The sequence below is a fragment of the Dendropsophus ebraccatus genome, chromosome 3 (assembly GCF_027789765.1).
Source record: "Dendropsophus ebraccatus isolate aDenEbr1 chromosome 3, aDenEbr1.pat, whole genome shotgun sequence".
NCBI lineage: Eukaryota > Metazoa > Chordata > Amphibia > Anura > Hylidae > Dendropsophus > Dendropsophus ebraccatus.
Genome location: NC_091456.1, coordinates 171,024,548 through 171,048,347, shown reverse-complemented (window position 1 = coordinate 171,048,347; position 23,800 = coordinate 171,024,548). Strand labels below are relative to the sequence as shown.

The window sequence follows — 23,800 nt, the reverse complement described above, 5'->3', positions numbered from 1 at the left end:
CCCTGCAGCCTGGGCCTCAACGCAGGAGGGCGTAAATGTATGCCCTGCCGGGGGGCCACGCTGTGGTGGCATGTCAATTCTTCTGAGCGGAAAGGCGCAGAGATAGGAGGCGCGCAAGCCCTCCCATAGACAGCCTGTATTACACTGAGTTTGGCAGGATTCCGTGTCTGACAGTTCTATTGTGGAATTCCACTAGTTTTACTCCATGTAAACTAGCCCTTATTTTGTAGGTTTGTCTTGTTTTGTTCTGTGTTGCACTTAGTTGAGATCAGGGTTTGCCATCCAGTTGTCCGTTGCCACTTAGGGCTCCTGAGGCAAGTAGGCAGGGACAGCGGGGCTGGTGCCAGCTTCAGGGCTCACCTATCCTTGTGTCATCTTGTCCCTGATTCTTAACAGTTTCTCTGTTGGAAAAAACTAAAACATTTTTGGAATGTTTTTCACGTGTTTCTTGGGCCATTGTCATTCCAATAAATGGCTGGTTGGAAAATTTGCTGTAGCAAAAAAATTAAATAAAAAATATATATATATATATATTAGAAATGTCTGAAAAATATTGAAAACGTTCAAAAAATTGTTTAAAAACAGACCATATGGCAGAAAATAATTGATAAAAAAAAAATTCCCACATTTTTTTAGACTGAAAATACATCTAGCTGTGACAGCAATCTAAGACACATTGAGGCAATTCTAAATGTATCACTAATAATTAATCCTAATATTTATAATCCCCTGCGAGGAATCAACCAGACCAAGGTATTAAACCTAACCCCATGACTCCGCCATTTCTATTCATTTATACAGATGTCCTTTTCTAAACCTTCCCTAGAATCTCTGAATTTCTTTGGTGTAGACTTGGCGCCCTATTTCATTTTATTGGATTTTGCGGTACGGTTACACGACAAGAAATGCTTCTAATTGGCGTAACCGGTGCATACCTAAAATACGCCGGTCATACTGGCTTTCATAGTTTCCATTTTGTTAATAATACGTTACAGTTAGCGAAAAAAATCATTCATCTAATAATATCCATGAAGTTTATGACATTGGGAATGAATAATTTTAGGCGATTTTAGAAACACCACCTGACCGAAGTCCATTTACAGCGCCCACTAATGAGATTGCGTGAAGGCGACCTGTAATGGTAGACATAGGGAGGCTTAATGAAGCCATTAAACTGGAGGAATTAATATATTTCGTTAGGAGGTGTACTGTTTCCGAATGATGGAGAGTTAAATACGCTCCTATAATGGTAGACATAGGGAGACTTAATGAAGCCATTAAACTCGAGGAATTAATAATAGGTACTTAGTAGTTGTGCTGTTTCCCAATGACGGCAAGTGAATTAAAAAAAAACATTGAATATCAGAATCCAGAGATTATATCATGTAATAGTAATAAAAATCTATATTGAAAATAAATTATTTAAAAAAAAATAATATTAATAATAACTATAAAATAATAATTATATATATAAATTCTGTATGGTAGCAAACACTTTATTTTTCCTTCCAATGCCTCCAACATATGAAGGGAAACTATGGGCCCATATTTACTAAAGAAACCCGGCATTCACCAGCAATGCAGGCACTCACTCGTTTTGGCCAACCGGCCTTTATCAAGTTTGCCAAGTTAATGAAGGCCGATTGGCTGAAACGCATCCTTGTTTGATGTTGATGACATGCTTCACTAAATAAATAACAATTATCCTACGTGGTGAGTGCCGGGATTCTTTACTTTACTATGTATCTCTCCAACAGCCGAGAGTCGTCTCTCTACTATTCTACGTATGGGCCCATACTGACCCATTATTTGGAGAGAATACAAATTTTTGGCAGCACAAGTTGTATTTTTATTTTATCCTATAATGTATTACAAAGAAAGAAAAAAATAGTGGGGCTTCAGGCTGGGCCTAGAAACTTTTCTGGACCAAGGACCAATTTACCAAGGACTTAATAAATGCTACTGTTTTGTAGAGATGAGCACACCCCGAGTGTGCAGCATTTGATTACCAGTGGCTAAAGAAGTTGAATGCAACCCTAGGGAGTCCTGGAAAACACGGTTACAGCCTATGTCCTATGGCTTATTGCTGTATCCATGTTTTCCAGGACTCCTTAGGGCTCCATCCAGCTTCTTCAGCCTCTGGTAATCAAATGTTGCACACTCGGGGCGTGCTCGAGGTCCGCTCATCTCTATAAAACAGTAGCATTTATTAAGTCCTTGGTAAATTGATTTGGATGAACCAGAACATGTTAGATGTTCGCTCATCTCTATGATACAGTATTATCTGTAGCTAGGCAACCAGTAAAGTTTCTAGGCCCGGCCTGAAGCCCTACTTTTTTGGAGGTTTGCTCATCATCTTGCCAACTAGTGTGTGTAGCATCAGTGGACCACTGCATCTATAAAGGGTTAGAGTAGAGGTTAGACCACAGACCACAATAAAGCTATTGCTGTCTAAGCATGATGGGAATTGTAGTTTTGTAACAACCGGAGGGCCTGAGTTTGACCTCCCTGGGCTAGACTGTTAAGAAACCCAAACATACCACCGTACTTTCCCATCTTTTACCTATTGTGCCTTCATGACACCGGATTCCTTTGCCAAGTTGCCGAGCCTTATTTCATCATCGCTACATCTGACTCATTGTCTGCACATTTACCATGGAAGACATCCTACCATCTATAAGAATGGTCACTATACAGGATATAAATACCATGTACACCTGCTGAGTAGCCCCTCCTCACAGTACCAGCCCAAAGCGCGTGGGATAACATTGTGGACACCCTGGTGCTATCCTAATCACAGTCATGACAAAGTGTGGAACTATGCAGTCTTCCCATAGGCCTTGTCACATGACCCCAGTGGGATTGGGCCTACGGGCAACCCACTATAGCAGGGGTAGGGAACCTTGGCTCTCCAGCTGTTGCAAAACTACAACCCCCATCATGCCTGGACAGCCTTCGGCTGTCCAGGCATGATGGGGGTTGTAGTTTTGCAACAGCTGGAGAGGCAAGGTTCCCTACCCCTTCTCTATACTGTAGCTATGCACTTGCCATAGAATAGGAAATGAATATACCAGTTACTCATTTGTCTTTCTGGATCCGTCAAGACTATTGAAATAGATGTGGTCATGTGACATTGCTGAAAAATTCCTCATGGATCTACAAGGTACATTACACATATGTGGAGATCTCTGCCTGCAGACCCCTCAACAACAGGTAGCGTACATAGGAAGTCTGTCTCTCCGGAGCCTGCGAGCTCGACCTGTCTGACATTAGAATAACATTTCCAGACCGTGGGCTGTTACAGTGATCGACAATGTTTACCCATTACAGTAAATGGATCTGACTATGTGAGGGAGACTTCATGGCTTGCTGCAGGCCCCTGGTGCCGTGAATTTAAAGGGACACAATAATCTGGACGGTTTCCATTTTTGGGATGCCAGACATACCAGACATGTAGGAGTAAATTAGTTTTTTTGTACCAAAGGCAAAATGAAAACATATAAGCTCCCGGCCCAATGCAAAGTATGTTACAGGGCTCCCCGCCTACCATGGTGCCTTATAATACTGGATACAGCTAGGATAACTGCTCCAGGGTAAGCAGAGATAATGAAAGCATTAAATATACAGATTCCAGGCTGTAGAGCTCGCAGAGCATTGTCTAGACTGGATACAATTGTATCACTTCTCAGCTGAGAGCAGGACTAGCTATGTACAATGTATCAGTCTGGGGTCCAGGCTGTAGAGCTCACAGAGCATTGTCTACACTGGATACAATTGTATCAGTTCTCAGCTGAGAGCAGGACTAGCTATGTACAATGTATCAGTCTGGAGTCCAGGCTGTAGAGCTCACAGAGCATTGTCTAGACTGGATACAATTGTAAGACTTAGCTGAGAGCAGGACTAGCTATGTACAGTGTATCAGTCTGGAGTCCAGGCTGTAGAGCTCACAGAGCATTGTCTAGACTGGATACTAGAGATGAGCACATCTTTCCTTTATACAGTGAGATCCCATTTTGTAGGCCGGGATCTGGTGGCATAAGCGTAATTTTTTTAAAAAAAAAAGTGGGGCCCAGAAATTTCCATCTTGTGTGATATCTCTTGAGGCTATGTTCACACTATGTATGAGTCCGGCCGTAGTTCGTACGCAGCCGTACATGTGCGGGAAAAATAGAAATGCGGCCGGATTGCGAACATGCGTACGAACCGCGAACATACGCACGTAGTACAGTTATGCTTCCCTAGCTTGTTTCGAATCGATCTGAAACAGGTCATTTACTTGGAAATCTTCGCCCAGCCCAATAAACCACACAGAACCTTTTGGATCTAAAAATCACGTTCAATTTGGCTGAAATAAGTACATTGTACGAGACCGCATGGAAATCCACGGCCGTGAGTTGGAACATTTCCGTCCTCAAACAATGGTCTTGTTCATTTTTCACGGCGCCGCATACGATCCGGCCGTAAGCTCATACGTAGTGTGCATTGTGCGGCCGTATATCGTATACTTTCAAGCGAACGCATCAACCTCAAAACTACGTGCGTATTTTCGCGGTTCGCACTACGGCCGGAAAGATACATAGTGTGAACATATAATCCTACATAAGGCTCAAATAGTGCGGTCTATGCGCACCCAACACTGTCCAACACAAAACCAAAAAAACAAAAACGAATGCAAGACCAATATATATAAATTTACTTTATTGTTTATATATCCAAGAATGTAAGATATTAAAAAAGATACATCACAAGGGGGCTAGAGCTAATACAAATCCCCATACAAACGGTGGATTAACTAGGTTCTTACACATAGAATGTCACATCACAGAACAAATGACAGTAGAAAATGATGAACCTATATATACTGGGCACTGGGCTGGTAGTACATGCAATAGATAAATAAATAAATATAGCTCACAGTGAGTATACAAAAATGAATGCCATCCTCCTATAATAAAACATTACCCATACGTGTCCTTAGTACATGAATCCACCTCACCGTACACCCGACGCGCGTTTCGCGTGTTGCTTTATCGAGGGTGATCCAGTATATATAGGTTCATCATTTTCTACTGTCATTTGTTCTGTGATGTGACATTCTATGTGTAAGAACCTAGTTAATCCACCGTTTGTATGGGGATTTGTATTAGCTCTAGCCCCCTTGTGATGTATCTTTTTTAATATCTTTCATTCTTGGATATATAAACAATAAAGTAAATTTATATATATTGGTCTTGCATTCGTTTTTGTTTTTTTGGTTTTGTGTTGGATAGTGTGAACATAGCCTGACATTGGATGGTTGGATTTGGCTCTGGTGTCATTGTGATGTCTTGATTTTTTTTGGGGAATTATTTTAGTAGAAAGTAAAATTTGATGGTGGCCTCATGTCTGTGCTTTGTCCAGCTACGCAGTGATATAAGAAGGAACAATGAGAGAAGAGCCGGGTAGAGCCGTGGACCAGTCACCCAAGTCTGGATCATTTTACGCATTCCACAATAACCAAGCGCTGACACTTTTCAGCGGGATATTAATGACTGCAGACAAATTACTAACTGCCCAAGGTCCTGGAACAGGAAGATCAGCATCCGTAATGTAGAACCGACCGAGAAAAATATGTTACTTTACTGACTCCAGGGGCGATAACATTCCCATGAGGTTATTATCAAGAACTGCTGACGTCAAGTGCTGAATGTGAAGTATGCGGAAGGAGTTTCTGTCTTTACATATCTGTATATTAGCACACATGTGAAGACAGGACCATGTAAAAATAAAAACATAAAACTTAAAATATTTGGCAAGATCTGGGCTCATGCACACGGCAGAGCCACGTGCATGAAGTCTGTGCACCATACAGGCATAGGAGTCTCTACTATAGAGCAGCACAACCAGTAGTGGATTATAACAGGTCCGTTTTGGGCGGTAGCCCGAGGCCCTGAGTATCTGGGGGTCCCATGGCCACCCGAACATGCTTATACTTTTAGTGGTGTATTGTCCCTGGATACAGTTCTGCGTATTGTCCCTGGTTACAGTACACTGTAAACAAAACGCAGAAAACAGCTAAACAATTGCAGGCATTTAGCTGTTTTAGTGCAGTTCACAAAGTTCACTTATCAATACTTACCTGTCCATGCTCCCTCTGTGTCTTTGTTCTACAGTATGCAATGCAGGACAGCGTGGTGGTCAGTGATTGGCTGAGTGGGCTGTCACTCCTCTTTCAAGAGTGACAGCCCGCTCCGTCAATCATTGGCCTCCGTGTTGTCCTGACTGTTGCCCCATTCCGTACTTTACAAAAAGTTTGCTTCAGTACCAAACCAAACTTTTTGCAAAGTTCGGGATGAATTTCAGTTTGGAAAATTTGGTTCCCTTATCTCAATTATTAACCCCTAGACGACCCAGGACGTAGGGTTACGTCATGGAAGTCTGTCACCAGACGACCCTGGACGTAACTCTACGTCCTGGGTGTTTCTCCGGCTATGAAGCGCGCTCCGCAGCGGAGCGCGCTTCACAGCAGGTGGGGGCCGTCTGCAATCAGCAGCCGGGACCTCACCGGCAATGACACGCGGCAGCGATTGCGCTGCCGCGTGTCATTAACCCCTTAAACGCCACGATCGCGACGCGGCCGTGGCGTTTAAGTGTAAGTGACAGGAGGAGTCCCCTGTCACTTACTGATCAGGACTGCGGGGGTCCCGATCGTTAAAACGGACCGCCGGAGGTCTCTCACCTGCCTCTGTGCGATCCGATCGGCGATCTGCTACACTGAGCCTGCACAGGCAGGCTCAATGAGCAGAGCGCCGATAACACTGATCAATGCTATGCCTATGGCATAGCAATCATCAGTGTAGAAATCCAAGTAGTGAATGTACAAGTCCCCCAAAGGGACTTCAAATGTGTAAAAAGAAAAAGTTAAAAACACCAATACACTACCCCAAAACCCCTCCCCCAATAAAAGTTGAAATCACCCCCCTTTCCCATTATATAAATAAAACATATAAAAATATAAGCATATAATATACCGTAGCGTGCGTAATTGTCCGATCTATTAAAGTATAACAAGCGTCATTGCGAACAGAGAATGGCGTAGACGAAAAGAGGGAAAAAATGCGCGGATTACCCATTTTATGTTACATTATATATATAAAAAAATTCATAAAAAGTGATCAAAACGTCCGATCTTCACAAATATGGTATTAATAAAAACTAGAAATCATGGTGGAAAAAATGACGCCCCATACAGCCCCATAGGTGAAAAAATAAAACCGTTATAAGCGTCACAATAGGCCCATTATATTATTAACTAATTGCCAAAAAAAAAGGATTTCATAAAAAAAAAAATATATAGCATTAGAGAATCTGTGTAACCTGCATATGGTTGTGTTCGGACTGACCTATAGAGTAATAGTATCATGTAAAGTATCATGTAACTTTTACCATATAGTGCATTACATAGACACAGGAACCCCCCAAACGTTACCATATTGCATTCTTTTTTACGATTTCACCTATTTATATCTTCATAAATAATATATTTGGGATTCCGTCATACACGTTATGGTAAAATGAAAGACACCATTACACAGTACAACTATTCCTGTAAAAAACAAGCCATTACATGGCCCTGTAGATAGAAAACTGAAAGTGCTAGAGCTCTTAGAAGGGGAGGAGGGAAAAACGAAAGCGTAAAGATCAAAATTTGGCGGTCCACTGGGTCATTTTGGGCCTGGTCCTCAAAGGGTTAATATAACTTTAAAACAATACAACTTTATTTTTAATTCCATATGCTCTTCTGTTGACTGGAAGCAGTAGGGGTCAACATGGCCGCCTCTGCTGCCGCCATTTGTGCCAGGAACTGCAGGGCTATCTAAGCCCTGCAGTTCCCCATCCCCTGCTCAGTTCTGGCACTGCTGCACAGGCAAAAGAAGGTCCCGTTCCATTCATGTTCATATATATTTTTATATACAGTACCCAGGGGGAGGCATCTGGCAGCCTCTGTACAGCGAGCAGTGATTGCTATCTAGAAGCTGGATGGCAGACGGACACAGTGGTCTTGTTGGGCAGCCTCCCCCTGGGAGAATATATAGTACAAGGGGGACGGGACCCTGCTCTGTATAGCACTGTGCTGTTATGCTAGAACAGAGGAGGGGATTGGAAAGACCTTAGTGCCCTGCAGTTCCTGATGCAAACATTGGGGGCAGCAGAGGGGGCCATGTCAGAAGTGAGTATGCAAGTTAAAAAAAAAAAAATATGCATTTTTTATGGTACACTAATTGTTGTTATAAAGCAGTGCATACAGTGTTTGTGTTACTTTTCTACAAAATCTAATTGCAAATTTAAGTGTGGAATTTCTTCTTTATTTTCTAGGATTCTGTTTCTGCTCCCAATACCTCTGTATGCGTATACGGCAATAAAGGGATTTTTTGAGCTGTTCAGCACCGTAAGTAGTTTTATCAGTTCACTGTGATTAAATGGGTTATCCAGTGCTACAAAAACATGGCCACTTTTCCCCCTACTGTTGTCTCCAGGTCAGGTGTGGTTTGCAATTATGCTCCATTTACTTCAATGGAACTGAGTTTCAAAACCCCACCCAAACTGGAGACAACAGTCGGGGGAAAGTGGCCATGTTTGGCAGTAAAGTCACACCATAGCCATAAAGTGATCTGCAGTAAAGTCATAGTTTGCCATAACACCATAGCCATAAAGCGATCTTAAGTAATGTCACAGTTTGCCATAACACCATAGCCATAACAATCTGCAGTAAAGTCACAGTTTGCCATAACTCTATAGCCATAAAGCGATCTGCAGTAAAGTCACATTTTGCCATAACACCATAGCCATAAAGCATTCAGCAGTAAAGTCACAGTTTGCCATAACGCGACCTGCAGTAAAGTCACAGTTTGCCATAACACCATATCCATAAAGTGATCTGCAGTAAATTCACAGTTTACCCTAACACCATAGCCATAAAGCGATCAGCAGTAAATTCACAGCTACTGTAATCTTTATGCGTCTTACACTTAAAAATACAGAGAATGCAGATTTTTTAACACACCTGTTGCAACAAATGCCTCATTCATAGCTAAAGCTGAAGGCTGTTCCCTATCCAGACTAAATGAGAAGGGATCTGAGGTGACAGCGGCATGTGAAATATGCTGAAAAGCCAAGGTCTAAAGAAAGTAGAAACTTTTTTTTTTTCAAGTAATATTGAAAAGCTTTTTTCACATTTGACGAAACGGGAGAATTTTTAAATCCATGTGTCTAGCGAGCGGCAGCCGAAAGGTCAGCGCTCCTGGAACAGCCTCATATACACCTAGCACAGAATAACACTAGAGTCTGCCAGGTGCTTAAACATATAGGTGAAAACCGCAGAGAGCCGTCAGCTGAAGGTTAGTAAAACCAATTATTGTAATTATTTTCAAGGCTGGATTTCTGCTTATGTAATCTGGAGAGCAAAATAAACGTTGGTCTTTCTGCTCATGATTTAACACTGCATCATAGATGAGGTATTCATGACAGGGTCGGGCATCTATAGTACAAGCATTGAATGCCTGCTCCGTACAGGGCATGCTGTGTACGCCGAATAAACACCGGGGTGATGTAGGTTATTTGTTGAAAATAAGGTTATGTGAAAGAGACTTTGAGTGAGATCACTAATAGATGTCACGGCGGAGGTAGACACATTTGGAGAGGGCCGCGGGGCGATGCCGCTAAAGGCAAAATTTTATTCGGACATCGAGTTAAAATTGCAGCAATCCTCTAAGGATATGCACCACTGTAATCTACCATGTACTAAGGTCAAAGACGAGCGAATTTTTCCAAAGTTCGGTTCGGCAGGTTCACTGAACTTTGACGTAAAGTTTGGGTAGTCGGAACTGAGCCTTAAACGAACCGCACTAAAATAATTGTATGATTGCAGGTGTTATCTGTTTAAGGAGTCCTCCTTCTCTGGTGTCCCCCGCAGCTGCCAAAATTGAGCTCAGCCAATCAGAGACTGAGATGGGACAATGTTGTGTCCAGTGATGCAAGGGTGTGCAGAGTGCAAGGGTGACAGCCGGCTCAGCCAATCACTGGCTGCAGTGCTGTCCCGTCTCAGTCAGTACTTGGCCGAGCGAGCTTGGGGCAGTTACGAACAGTGGGGCACACCAGAAAAGACCTGGAGAAGGATACCGGGGGAGGGTTGACAGGTGAGCATACTTTTTTTTTATATGTGCGGCCGCCATCTTTACAAACTAGTTCCAAACTTTGCAAAAAGTTTGGAACAGAACTTTCTGCATAGTTCAGAACAAATCTCTGTTCAGAAGATTCTGTTTTCTCATCTCTTACTAAACTATTTAATGGTTCCCACGTTCATATGTTTAATTACTATCAAGGAAAGGCAGAAATAGATTTGAAAAGAGGAAAAATCTCAGTCTTTCTTTTATAACCTGTCCATATATAATCTGTTCCTGACTTTGGCTTTAATAATTGCCATTAAAAACTTGACTGTGTGAATGCCCCCCACACACTCATTAAAAATTCAGATCACCCACTTATCCATTATCAAAATCAAAAAATGTAAAAATAGATAAATATGTAAACATATTTGGCATGGCCATGTGTGGAATAGTCCTATTGGATTATAACATTCCTCAACCTACAAGGTCAACAGCGTAGACAAGATTCACTGGCAGTTCAGGTGTGTCCAAAATGAACCTTAAACGATTCCACACTAAATAGCAAGTTCACTCTTCAATACTTACCTGTCCACACTCCCCGGTGTTCCGTTTTCTAGTCCCCAGTGCCCCTACAACCACCTTCACCCTGTTCAGCCAATCACTGACTGAGATAGAAGAGCATTGAAGCCAATGATTCGCTGAGCATCTGTCACTTTCGGAAGTGACAGATGTTCGGAAGTTCGGCCGCGGAACTGTTCTGTCTCAGTTTGTTATTGGCTGAGCTGGTTGGAGGCAACAGGAGACAGCAGAGACCCGTAGGAGGACACAGAGGGAGCACACGCAGGTAAGCATACCCTTTTTTTATGCTTATTATAGTGTGTGGCCACCATCTTTACAAACTCATTACTGAACCAAATTTTTTATAAAGTTCATAACATATCTGCATGACATAAAATTAATAATATAATAAAAAGTGATCATGGGGAAAAAAAACCTTATATAGTAAAGAACCCCAAAAAGCCACCAAAGTCTGGCATTTTCGGATTCATATTGACGTGAAGAATGAATAGAAATGTAAGGTTTACTGCACGGTAGACTCAAAAAATTATTGTCCCACATATTTACGTAATTGTGTTTTTTTCCCGCTTTTGCAGAAGGTGAGGGGCAAGAAAATATAAGAAAAAAAAAATTTGGAGGTCAGGAAAAGGTTGAAGGCTGAAAATACAAGGAATAGTGTATATGTTAGGACTAGGAAACTGGACGACACTGAACAGGTGTTGCCCTGGCACTGACACCCGCCCCACTGTCCCTGCCTAATTGCCTCAACTGCGGCAGCAGACAACTGGTTGATAGTCCCTAGCCTATGTAAGTGTGACACTGAACATTACAGAGTTTACCTATTTATATTTTTATTACAAGTTGCCTGTTGTTTTGTAAATACGATATATTTACAAATAAAAGAATCCATGTAGTAAACTTTTACCCAGTGGTGTTAGGGACCCAACATGTGACCATCCATGTAAATTTTGACATGGCGGTGTTGGGGACCCAACAAAATGCCACCAAAGCCAATACTATTCCTCATACTGCCCATGCATCCCAGGCATCCATCGCCTTATAGATTTATACCATCCCTCATTGGACATAGTGCAGCTTTTGATTTACTGGTAAACGTTACTACACATGGTAGCTGTCACTGGTGGAGTATTTACATTCACCAGAGACGTTCAATGTGAGATGAGGAGACCCTTCTGGCCCGGTCTGTTTGTAGTCACTTTATGTAAAGTAGAAATACCTCTGGCAAACATCACACTTAATTGGTCCTAATGACGTCACTGACGATGAGAAACTTGCCGTAATCCATAACTGATCGGGTGTTTAGTGTTCTCTTTTTTGTTTTTTAGTATTTATTATGTCTACAAATATCTTAGATTTTTCCTAAGAAGACATCGTACTTGGGAGTGGATGTTGTGGGAATTGGCTACTGCATACCAGCTTAGTAAAACAGGCGAGGTGTATATTTTTTTGTTCTTATATAAGAGCCATACACATATCTGTTACAGTTTTACACATGTAAAGGAATATAGAGGAATTGCTTGAATCTCTGGGCTCCTGGCTACCAGTTGTCTTTATGCTGATTTCTGTTGCAGAGAAGTCATGGAGCACCCTAAGGCACAAGGTGAGCCCTGGACTCGCACCCCCCCCCCCCCATCTGACTACCTACTGGGCGACGTCACCTAACCTGTGCCAAAGGTGCAAAACACAAAATGGAGACAAGACAGACAAAACACCAAGAGATGGTCGTATGGTCGTATGGCCGGGGTCAAACCTAACAGACACCACAGTACCGAGTCAGAATCCAAAGAGTAGTCAGAGGTACAAGAGTCGAGATCGGATGAACAGATATAGAGGAACAGAGATACACAGATATAGGGTACGCTTAGTATGCTCTGGTGAGACTAATAGCTAGCAAAGACTACTGGACAAACGCTTTATAGGAGGCCAGTGAACCAGTCCAGCATGTGATTGTACCAGGCACACAGAGCAAAAGCATGAAAGGCAAAGGATGCTTTAAAAGGCAGGGTGTCAATCACATAGCAAAATATAGGATAACTGTTAAATGACCAGAGAGAACTAAGCAGGGTAGAGATGGGTGTGGCGGAGAATCAATTACTAAGACAAAGGAATTTAGCTGTTCAGACTGGTGCAAATGAGAGATAGAATCCAAATATTAAATCATGGTTAAGAATGCAGTCTTGGCCGTATACCACAAGCCAAGGACTGTGCCGAGGTCCGAACAGGCATGGGCATGACAAGCTCTAGAGAAATGTATCCTAGACCAGAGGTGTAGCTAGATGGGGAAACTGCAACAAATTCCCTGGGTGCTGGGCATTTAGATACAAGATAAGCGCAATAAATGAATCTTTGCCTGGGGCATAAGAGAGCTAAGCTACGGCTCTATCCCAGACTTCAGATACCTACAATAAAACAGGAAGACCACCTCAGTTAGCAGCAGCCCTCATGCATCTTAATAGCTATCCATTTCCCCTTCCACTTTATCGGGGTGGTACTGAAACTTCTAGTTTTTTATATATCAAATGAAGTTCTACACTTATAGGGCTTGAACACCCAGTTTCTTTAACCTCCAATTCCTCTGTGGTAAAAAATCCATTCTATCCCCCAACAACCTGCAGACCCAATGTCAGAGGTATGTACTGTTTCATTGACAGGTATGACATTAAAAAAAAAAAAACATTTTAGTTAGGTCTTGTTCACTTTTGTCTCTGAGGCTCTGTTCAGGCCTCCATTCAAGGCCGAAAAATGATGCCGGATAGTCTACTGCACAATGGACACCAAGGATTCTGATGTATCCATGATAGATCCCAATGACTTTTATGGGGTCCAACAGGTTTCTGCTTGATGTCATTAAGCAGAATTTGACCAGAGAAAAAGTTTGAATGGTAAGGAGGACCCATCGTTTAAACAAAGCTCTGACAGAGATGTGAACATAGCCTTATTCCCCTCCCAGTAGTTCAGGAAGTTGGAAACCTCTAGCCTTTAGAGTCCCACTGTAAAATAGATAGAAGTGATTGGTACCAAGATCTATTACAGGGAACTGTGCAACAGGAAGAAATAGGTAGGTACCCTATAGGCAGCTATTAGATATGAGGGCTGTATCCAGCTTTTCCAGCCACAGGTATTAAAATGCCAAGCAAAGCGACTTGAGCATGGTCAAGTACCGCTCATCTCTAGTATCTATCCTATAAATCAATGTCCGATCTCTTATAGGGTCTGGAAACTTTCTCCTCTTCATAAATACAGAGTAAGGGCCAGTTCACACTGAGTAAACATGGTGTAATTCCGCGGCAGACCTCTCCGCCGCGGAATTCCGCTGTGCTCATTGTGCTGCTGTACGTGAATGAGAGGGCGCATGCTCGTCCACTGTCGCCGCTCTCAGCTCAATGAAGTAACATGTTACTTCTTTGAGCGGAGAGGAAAGAGAGCGGACGAGCGCGCGCCCTCTCATTCACTTACAGCAGCACAATGAACACGATGGGATTCCGTGGCGGAGAGGTTCCCCACAGAATTACGCCTTGTTTATTGGCCGTGATTTGGCCCTAAGCTTCTGGTAGACTGTATGAGGGGTCGTAAATATGTCTCGTACAACCAGTCACAACCCTACAGTAATAAAAGCAACAATTGCAACAGCAACAGTGCTGTCTACAGATGGATATCACTAATATGGATGATAACACAAGTCATGTTTCTATAAAGGGTTGGACATTGTTCCATTGTAGCTAACTGTAGGTGGCACTCGAGAGAATTTTCTCTTTCTGGAATCTATTTTACATAATTTATGCCACTGATAATTTCCCCAAAGAATTCCTACTATCTAGAGCTCCTCAAGGGTTCTCTACTGGCCATTGACCCTCTCGCGAACATGTAGGTCTAAGCACCAATCAGCTATTCGTCACCCATCTTGTGCATAGGGATAACTTTTAACCATATGAGATGGGATATGAGGAGCAGTACCAAACACACACTTTTAGGTGTGTATTTCATAAGCCCAACCCTATTCTTCAGTTTTTGTTTAGTAGGACTCTCCCAGCAAATTCAGGACATAAGGAAAGTATGTTAAAATAAACCATCCAACTATATGAAGACCATGTGGGGCAAAGGAAGATTTTTTCCATGTTATAAAGAAAACATAGAGAACCAATCATATTTACTCCTTCCACGTACTTTTTGGGGGTAATTGTTTGGTTTGAAGTCATATGACCAGGACGCAGTTCATAGGAACCCAGTTACATCAACAACATCTAACTTGTTTATTTGAATTGGAACGTATCATTGCATTTGGATATGACAAAAAAAAAAACTGCTTACAAAGATGTACACAATAGTGAACAGATATCACACAAAGCACAACTGACCAAATCATCACTTTAACAGAACAATTATATTACATAAAACATATTCACGTCATGAAGAGGTGTGCTCTACAAAACAATAAATAATATCACATTATCTGCAGACAGCGCTGCTTACATCAGTACAATAGCATATTGAAGACTGTAAGGACTCCTAGGAGGAACCCAAAAACTACAAGGATAAAAAAATGTCAGTGCTATTAATAGTAAAAGTGGTGAGCCAAAATAATCTATACCTAGTATGTCATAAGCCTCAGAAGCCCCCTAGAGGAGTGTTTTTCTCTCTGGAGCAAGTTACCCTTACTCTTGTGTAGTCAAGATGGCTTACTGAGGTATGAGTTACATTACCATAAATCCCGCATCATTTATTTAATTGCCCCATGTGGATCATATTGGGGCAATTGGTTAAGCTTCTTGTGATTTATAATTATATGTCCCCACGGGTGTCTTCTCATCCAGAAAACTCTTTATTAGAGAACTTTTCAAAAGTTCAGTTCGGCAGGTCGAGGAACTTTAAAGCAAAGTACAGGTTCATCTGAACCGAACCTTAAAGGAACCAGACTAAAACAGATAAAAGGCTGCAGTTGTTTTAGTTTGGTTTAACATGTTCTTTCATCTCTACATGTTTACTTAAAGTGTCACTGTCATTATAACTTTCAAAATCTAAATCAACAGTAGATGTAATATAAAGCAAGTTTGCAATTTACATTTATTGGGAAACACGGCACTTCCTGTTTTCTGACTGTTTTTTAGAAAAAAGACAGAAAAGAGGAAGTCCCATGTTTCCCAGGCCATCTGAGGTCTCACAGAGAAGGCAGTCATGCAATTGACAGACATAGTGAGCCATGACTCTCTGTACTGGACTAAATTCCTGTGTTAGTCTGGGGTTTTTTTAACCAGCACTAAAAATCAGTCTAAAAATCTGCCTTCAGGAGACTGGACCTGGTTTCTGGTAAGTTCAGCTTTGTATTACAGCATGATAACATTAAAAATAATGAATGTTTATTGCAAACTTGCTTTATATCACATTTACTGTTCATTTAGATTTTAAAAGTTATAATGACAGTCTCCCCCACAGCTGCCTTAAACCTGCTCGGGAAGTTGCCATGGCCAGTGATTGGCCGAGCAGGTTGTCTCTCTAGCCGTGCACTATCCCGTCTCAGTCAGTGATTGGCTGATCGGGCAGGAACTAATCTTGGTTTGTTCATCACTCATCTCTACTTTTTATGACTTTTCAAATATTTCAGATCCCCCCCCACACCTTTGGGCCTATTACACAGAGCAGAGAATGGTGTGTAGAGACTGTACATAGGGACATGGAGTACATAGCACACAATTTTGGGTGCAGCTTGGCCTGTTTCACAGGACTGCCCCACCAGTATTTGGACTGTTAGCAAAAAATATCACAATATTTTTTCCATCAGATTTGTATGACCCCCCCCCCCCAAAAAAAACAAAAAACAAAAACTTTTATGTGCCTCTGCATGAGATCTAAGACATACAAAGCTACAGAAGGACCCTATTGAAGTTTATAGGTGCATGAATCAAATACACATTGGTTTATGATGCTATAATACTAACCAGCATAGACATTTTTTTTTTGTTTTACAATGTGAGTTTTTGGATTCCTTTAGTTGGCTAACCACATTCTATAGTAAAGCTGTTAACAAAATTGTAATCTGTAGACTAAACACATAATGAAATCACCATAATCTGTCAGGAGACAAGCATTGCCCCCGCATGTGACCACAGAGTCCGATTTCACCTTGGAAATAAAAATTACAAAAAAAAAACATATTACAATTAACTAGTACAAAAAAAGTTCAGCTTTTAAAGAATATGGCAGCCTATCCCACAAAAACCAGACATACAAGCTTAAAGTTCAGTACATCACAAAAATAAGAACCATCATCCTGCCATGGAGCACTGTAAATGTAAAATATGTATAACAAAAACATTTTGGGAAAGAAATCTATTTTTTTTTTAACATGTTAAATTTATTTATAATCTATAGAAACAATTCTCTTTCAAACTTGATAAAAACAATAGTGGTTCAAAAGAAGACACAAGGATTTTGCAGCACCTTCAGCTATTTGCTTTATGGTAAAGTAATAGATTTCAAAGTTTATGAAAAACTTTTTGAAAATTTAACCAATACAGAATCTAATGTTTAGTCATGCAAAAAGTTTACATTTTAACCAGAGAACGGAAAACTAATTTACTTGTGGGGAATTTTTTTAATTGATATAAAATAATAGAAGCAGTTCATGAATATTTGGTGCCTACTATTGTGCTAAAAAAACAAACTCTGTATTACGTAAGGTGTTAAAAATTTATAACATCACAATAGTGTATACATATTCGTTTATTATATTTAGGAACATTTAAAGGAATCTTTGATGTTGAAAATCTATTTCAATTTGCAGGCAGTATGTTATAGAGCGGAGCAACTACATTTTGAACATGAAGAATTCCCTTTAGATTTTATTTTTTTAAATTTGCCCTTCAGAAATCATTTGATATGATCATGTGTACAAAGTGGGGAACATTTCTTTAAAATTCCACATTTGAAGAAGTTCTGAAATATAACAAACTGGCACCTTCAATATTTATTATAAATATAAGATTTTTTATTTATTTTTTTAAATAATTTTATAAATTTTTATTCAGATTTTAGTTTATTTAATGAAATCTGAGTTTACGGTTATTGCATCTTTATTAATTTGGTAAAGCTACTTTACCAAAATATTATTTTGGTAAAGCTACTTTACTTACAAGGGTAATGCAATAGGTCAAATTCTGTTCTGTGTACTATTTAAAGGGGTACTATAGCAAAAAAAAAAACTTTCAAATCAAATCTATTAAAAAATCTTAATCTTTCAAGTAGTTATCAGCTACTGCAGGAAGTGGTGTATTCTTTCCAGTCTGACACACTCCTCTCTGCCTCCTCTGTCCAGAGCAAGAAAAATTTTCTATGGGGATTTGCTACTGCTCTGGACAGTTCCTGACATGGACAGAGGTGGCAGCAGAGAGCACTGTGTCAGACTGGAAAGAAAACACTACTCATTGTAGGGCATATAACAGCTGATAACTACTTAAAGGATTTAGTTTTTTTTTTTAAATAGAAATTTGAATAACTTTCTGACAACAGTTAATTTAAAAATAATATTTTTTTCTGCTAGAGTACCCCTTTAAGTTTAAGTTAAGTTGAGTGCATATGAGTCTTGTTGTTGTAGCAATGCCCCTAAATATGATGCTGATTTCTTTCCAAAGTTGTGAACAAGAAATTAAAATACAAGATCTACAAAAAGAAAGACAAAAACATTCCTGAATGTCTATTAGACACAATACAAAATAACATCTATTTACAGTGAACACTGATCAAAAATTCTACTTTGTGTGATCTCAGCACTTTTCTTTCTCTCTTACATAGCTACCAAAAAAATGTGAAAATAACATCTAAAACGGCCATTAAACATTTATAAGGTTAGAATGGAATGTTTTTTATTTTTTTACTAAAAAAACTCTAAATTATTTACTGTACAAGAATATATGATAAAATATTTACATTTTCAGTATAAAATCAAAGCATCTACTTTTGGTAGAATTTACGGCCCTTTTTCTTAAAAAAAGGGGCTCCCAAAAATTTCACTTCTAGATACAAAAGCTAGTTGACTGCCACATTTGACCATCTCATGACCCCCTTCCCAAATTCAATCAAAAATATTAAAGTTAGGACGTTTGTTTAATGGAGAATCCATGAGAATTTCTTATATATATTTAAATTTAATGTAAAAAAAAGAAAAAATATATATATTTGAAATTTAGAATTTTTTCTTTTCTTTTTAACAATAAGGAAAACAACTGTTGACTTAGAGGTATAACAGTGACTATTGTAACTTGTTTCTGACCACCCTTTTAGGCTATGTTCACACCATCAAAATAACACTTTTTATTGGACAGCCGGCATTTAATGGTAAATAAAGGGCCATTCTTTTACAACAATGGCCATTATTTACGTTGTAAAGTAACATAAGTTACTTACCATTAAATGATGGCTATCCAGCAAAAACAGTTGTAATTTTGGGGACATAGCCTTAAACAGTCATGGAGACAGCCCTAACCATGTGCCCTATTGAGGCATATAGAGGTCTGGGACCCAACTCTACAAGCCAAGCTGTTCAGAAACCACTCTGACAGGCTCAATCCATCTATGTATTACAAGAATGGTCATCCATCTGAGTGGTCACCATATAATTTAACATAAAAGTCTGTTGTTAGTTATTTCTATCATTATTATTTTTGAAAATTTTGTCAAAATTTTGGTCCAGATTTTTGTCCTATAATGTTGTCAGGCATAGCTTATGCAGTATATGAAAATGAAATCAAATTAAATATGAATTTATACAATTTTAATGATCATTCTATTGTTGAATCCCAACTTTTTTTTTCTTTTTTGTTTTAGAGAACTAATAGGAGCCATTGGTATCGCTTGCAATGATAGTGTTCAATATTAAATAAAATCTATACAATATAAAACCTGAATTAGCCTTCCAGCTAAGTTATCCTGAATATACTCTACGGTAAAGCATTTAAAACATCCACAGGATTACAATCATGGCCTGTGCTCACACAAGGTTGACTGCATCTCTACGTCATACCAAATATCTGTGTAGGGACTGAGCAAACCAGAAAAATGTAACAAGATGGGCCGAATTTAAGCATCAATGCTCCACTGTGTGTGTCTGACTCACGAGAGTCAATATAAGATCTTTAGTGTACCTTGGAAAGAAAAATTGAAGCATTAGCCTGATGGCCCTTTTGGAGCATAACACCTGGAAAGTGAATACAATAAAAAAAAAAATAATTAAAATTAAAATTTGAATTTTCTTAAAATTTGCTTACAGTCATTTGTCTTTTTTCTTGGTTTCAATTTCAAAATTTCATAAATTTTGCAAGATAAAAATTCAGAAGGTTCTTGTTAAACGTCTTCCTGCCTTAATCTACTGTTCTCCTGGATCCAGCAGATAACTTTACAAAATTAGTGAATGATGGAATCGTCCCTTTTCTTGAGCTTAAAGGCCATGTGGCATCATATGATTTCTAAAATCATTCCTGAGTTTCTGAAGAAGAAAAAAAAAAAAAAAAAATTAAAATAACAGGATTCTATTCCTCATCTATGAGAACTCCTTCTGGGGTGTGACGATGTCTTTGGTTGCATCTTCATACAAAAATTTAAAAAAATTCTAGGCGGCTGAGAAGTTAGATCGTATGGAATCCTCCCGCAGCTGTCTGTGTTTGCCAATGTTACACTCATCGTGGTGGTTTCGTCTTTCGATGGTTATTCTGTATTTCTTCCTGTAATCAAAAAATAAAAAATAATTTGCAATAAACTATAAAGAAAAAGAAACAAATGCCCCAATGACCCAAAATGGGAGTTGCTTGGAGTTTTTTTTTTGACTATTCTCAGACAGATCAGTACAGGACCTAAAACCCACATCAATAACTATCGTCACCCACCTGGCGAGAAGTCACTCCTGAATCTAGAAGATCCAGTAACTATTGATACATTGCATTCACGAGCTCTACTGAATCAGAATAGGGCTTGTACACTGAACTCAACAGGTGAGGTCGTATCAATAGTTAACAGATCTTCTGAAGGTAGGAGCGACTGCACTTCAATCGGTTAAAGATAGCTAATAACAGGTATGCTTTAAAGGGGTCTTCCGGTCAATTTTTTTTTTTATAGACTATCCATAGGATAGGCCAGCAATATCTATTCAGTAGAAGTCCTTAGCTGTTTGCAAGAGCTCTGGTGCACGCAGAGAACAGAGCTAAAAACAGACAGTGCCATACACTGTGTAGTGGCCGCGCAAATTTTTTTAGTATTGTATTGCCCCCCAAAATTTATACAAATCACCAATATACACTTATTGCGGGAAATACTTATAAAGCGCTTTTTTCCCTGCACTTACTACTGCATCAAGGCTTCACTTCCTGGATAACATGGTGATGTCACTTCCTGGATAACATGGTGATGTCACGACCCGACTCCTAGAACTGTGCAGGCTGTGGCTGCTGGAGAGGATGATGGCAGGAGGACACTGAGGTACACAGGGCACTGGAGGGACACTGAGCATCCCCCTGCCATCATCCTCTCCGGCAGCCACAGCCCGCACAGCTCTGGGAGTCGGGTTGTGACATCACCATGTTATCCAGGATTTGACATCACCATGTTATCAAGGATGTGATATCACCATGTTATCCAGGAAGTGACATCACCATGTTATCCAGGAAGTGTAGAATTGATGCAGTAGTAAGTGCAGGGAAAAAAAGCACTTTATAATCATTTCCCATAATAAGTGTATATTGTGGATTTGTATAACTTTTGGGGAGCAATACAATACTTTAATAAAAATTTTCACCGGACTTCTCCTTTAATGGGAGCTGATTTGAAGTAACTAGTGTTCAGCGGACTTGTTAACCTATTCTGATCCAGAAACGCTCTCCGAACCAAAATGCTCAACATTTGACTCCTGACGGGCTGTCAGGAAAACATGGATACAGCCTATGGTTATATCCATGTTTTCCTGGACACCCTAGGATGGTATCCAACATCTCCAGCTGCTGGGAACCAAATGACAAACATTCAGGTTCGGAGAATGTTCCCGACCCGGTACAGTTCGGCAAGTCTGCTCACCACTAGCGGTAACCTAACAGAGCCATTACACAGTGTACACAAATTTTGGTGTCTGGCTCTATTCCCTACGTATGCAGGTGCCCCAGCTCTGGCGAACACCAAACTGATGGGGGTCCTGTGTTACGGCTCAGATATATCTGGCCGATACTGAGGATAGCAGCGATGACGTGGTCAGCCAAAAAGTTTCTTTACAAAATCTGACTTTTATTTCACTTAGGTTATTAGTCCTCCATGTAATGCTACAGAAACTGATGACCGAAACGGCTCTAATCTAAAAGGGGCGGTCTTCAATGAGAACAAATTCTCGCACAGCTGCAATGTGGGTCATTGCAAATTATTCAATTCAAAAAAGCTTTATTGGCAGGTCCAAAGTAAACATTTAGCATTGCCAAAGCATAAAGAGTATAACAGATGAGGTGAGTGTGGGGAAAAAGGGGGGGATTATTATAACTATCATTATTTTTTTTTTAATATAATCACATTTTCAGTCCAAATTTAGAGTTTTCCAAAATTTCCACATTATTTCATATAGTCAATTAACATAAGAATACAAAATGGTGACTCCATAACTAGGGGCTACTGGGCCTGAAATGCATTGGTGTTGTATTTAGTGTTTTTTATATTCTGATGGAGAGCGCTTATGTGACATAAAAGCCTAAAATACTTAAGAGACCCGGTATGACGCTATCTAAAAAGTTACCTGAAAAAGTAGAAAGCCATTAGCAGCCCCGTTCCTAGGAAGGCGCCAACCACAATTCCAGTTACTGCGGATTCTCCTAAGCCACCTGCTTAAAGACACAAATCAGACAGAAAATATTAGTGTTGCTCAAAAGGAAACTCCAAAGTTCAATCTATTTCTGCAACAGGAGGCTAAAAATGCGTGGGTGACAATCCTTGATCGACCTGTAAGATATATTGGTTGGGGCTAGAGATGAGAGAACGTTGAGCATGATTGGATTCATTCAAACCCAAATGCTCGTCATGTGATAACTGTTGGTTGAAGAAGTTGGATGCAGCCCTAGTGAGTCCTGGAGGACATGGATACAGCCTGTGGCCTGTGGCCTTTCCATGGTTTCCAGGACTCCCTAGTGCGGCATCCAACTTCTTTAGCCACCAATATTCCAATGCCGTCCATTCGAACTTGAGCATGCTTGAGTCTCGCTCATCTCCAGTTGCCACAAAGTATCCCTACACACTGGACAGGAGAGGTTTCTGCTTGTTTTTAGTCTTTTTATATATTGCTTTGTCTTACAAACCCTTTTTTTTCTAGAAATTTATTGGTATTTATGTAAATTGTGACATTTCAATTTTCAAGAATTTTAAAGAGTTTACAAGCGCAATTAATGTGTCAAAAATTTGTGTAAAAAAAAAAAAGTCAATTTTACAGACATGAAAGAACTACATGAGAACTGTAAAGTGTTTTCCCATTAGAGGGGTACTCCAGCAGAAAAAAAAAAAAATCTTTCAAATCAACTGGTGTCAGAAAGTACTTATAAGTTGCTGTATGCCCTGCAAGAAGTGGTGTATTCTTTCCAGTGTGACACACTGCCTGCCACCTTTGTAAATGCCAGACTGGAAAGAATACACCACTTTCTGCAGGACATACAGCAGCTGATAAATACTGGAAGACTGTGAGTTTTAAATAGACGTAGATTACAAATCTATATAAACTTTCTGATACCAGCTGATTTGAAAGAAATATTTTTTGCCAACGTAGTCCTTTAATTCTGCTAAATTCAAAGGGATATAAAACAGACATTTTCCTTATAGAAACACTTAAAAAAACCCTCTATGTGTGAACAGACCCTCATGGTGTAAGTTGGAATTACAATTTACCAATATGTAACAAACAAGTCCAGGGGTAACCAAGAGTGCACCTGTGTATTTGTCGTATTAGATGTCCCAATGCCGCCTGTAAGAGAGCCTATATCGGTGCTAGCTTACCGAGCCTATTATGCAACTTGATAAGGGCTGCACGGACATCGGTAGTGATGTCCATGCAGCCCTTGCTTTTAAACTGTACA

At 40.0% G+C, this 23,800-nt stretch overlaps 1 protein-coding gene across 2 annotated transcripts in view; it reads right to left on the bottom strand.

Moving 5' to 3' along the window:
* Positions 1–18,396: 18,396 nt before the first annotated feature.
* NPR3 (natriuretic peptide receptor 3) overlaps positions 18,397–23,800 on the bottom strand; it is a 58,272-nt gene continuing 52,868 nt past the window's right edge. Inside the window, exons 7-8 of one of the 2 annotated variants that reach the window (XM_069963130.1) lie at positions 22,477–22,564; positions 18,397–20,434 (exon numbers count right to left, since the gene is read on the bottom strand). In XM_069963130.1, the coding sequence (XP_069819231.1) occupies positions 20,323–20,434; positions 22,477–22,564 (200 nt within the window). In that variant the 3' untranslated portion in view covers positions 18,397–20,322. The remainder of the gene's footprint in view (positions 20,435–22,476; positions 22,565–23,800) is intronic. The other variant, XM_069963131.1, reaches the window with a different exon arrangement.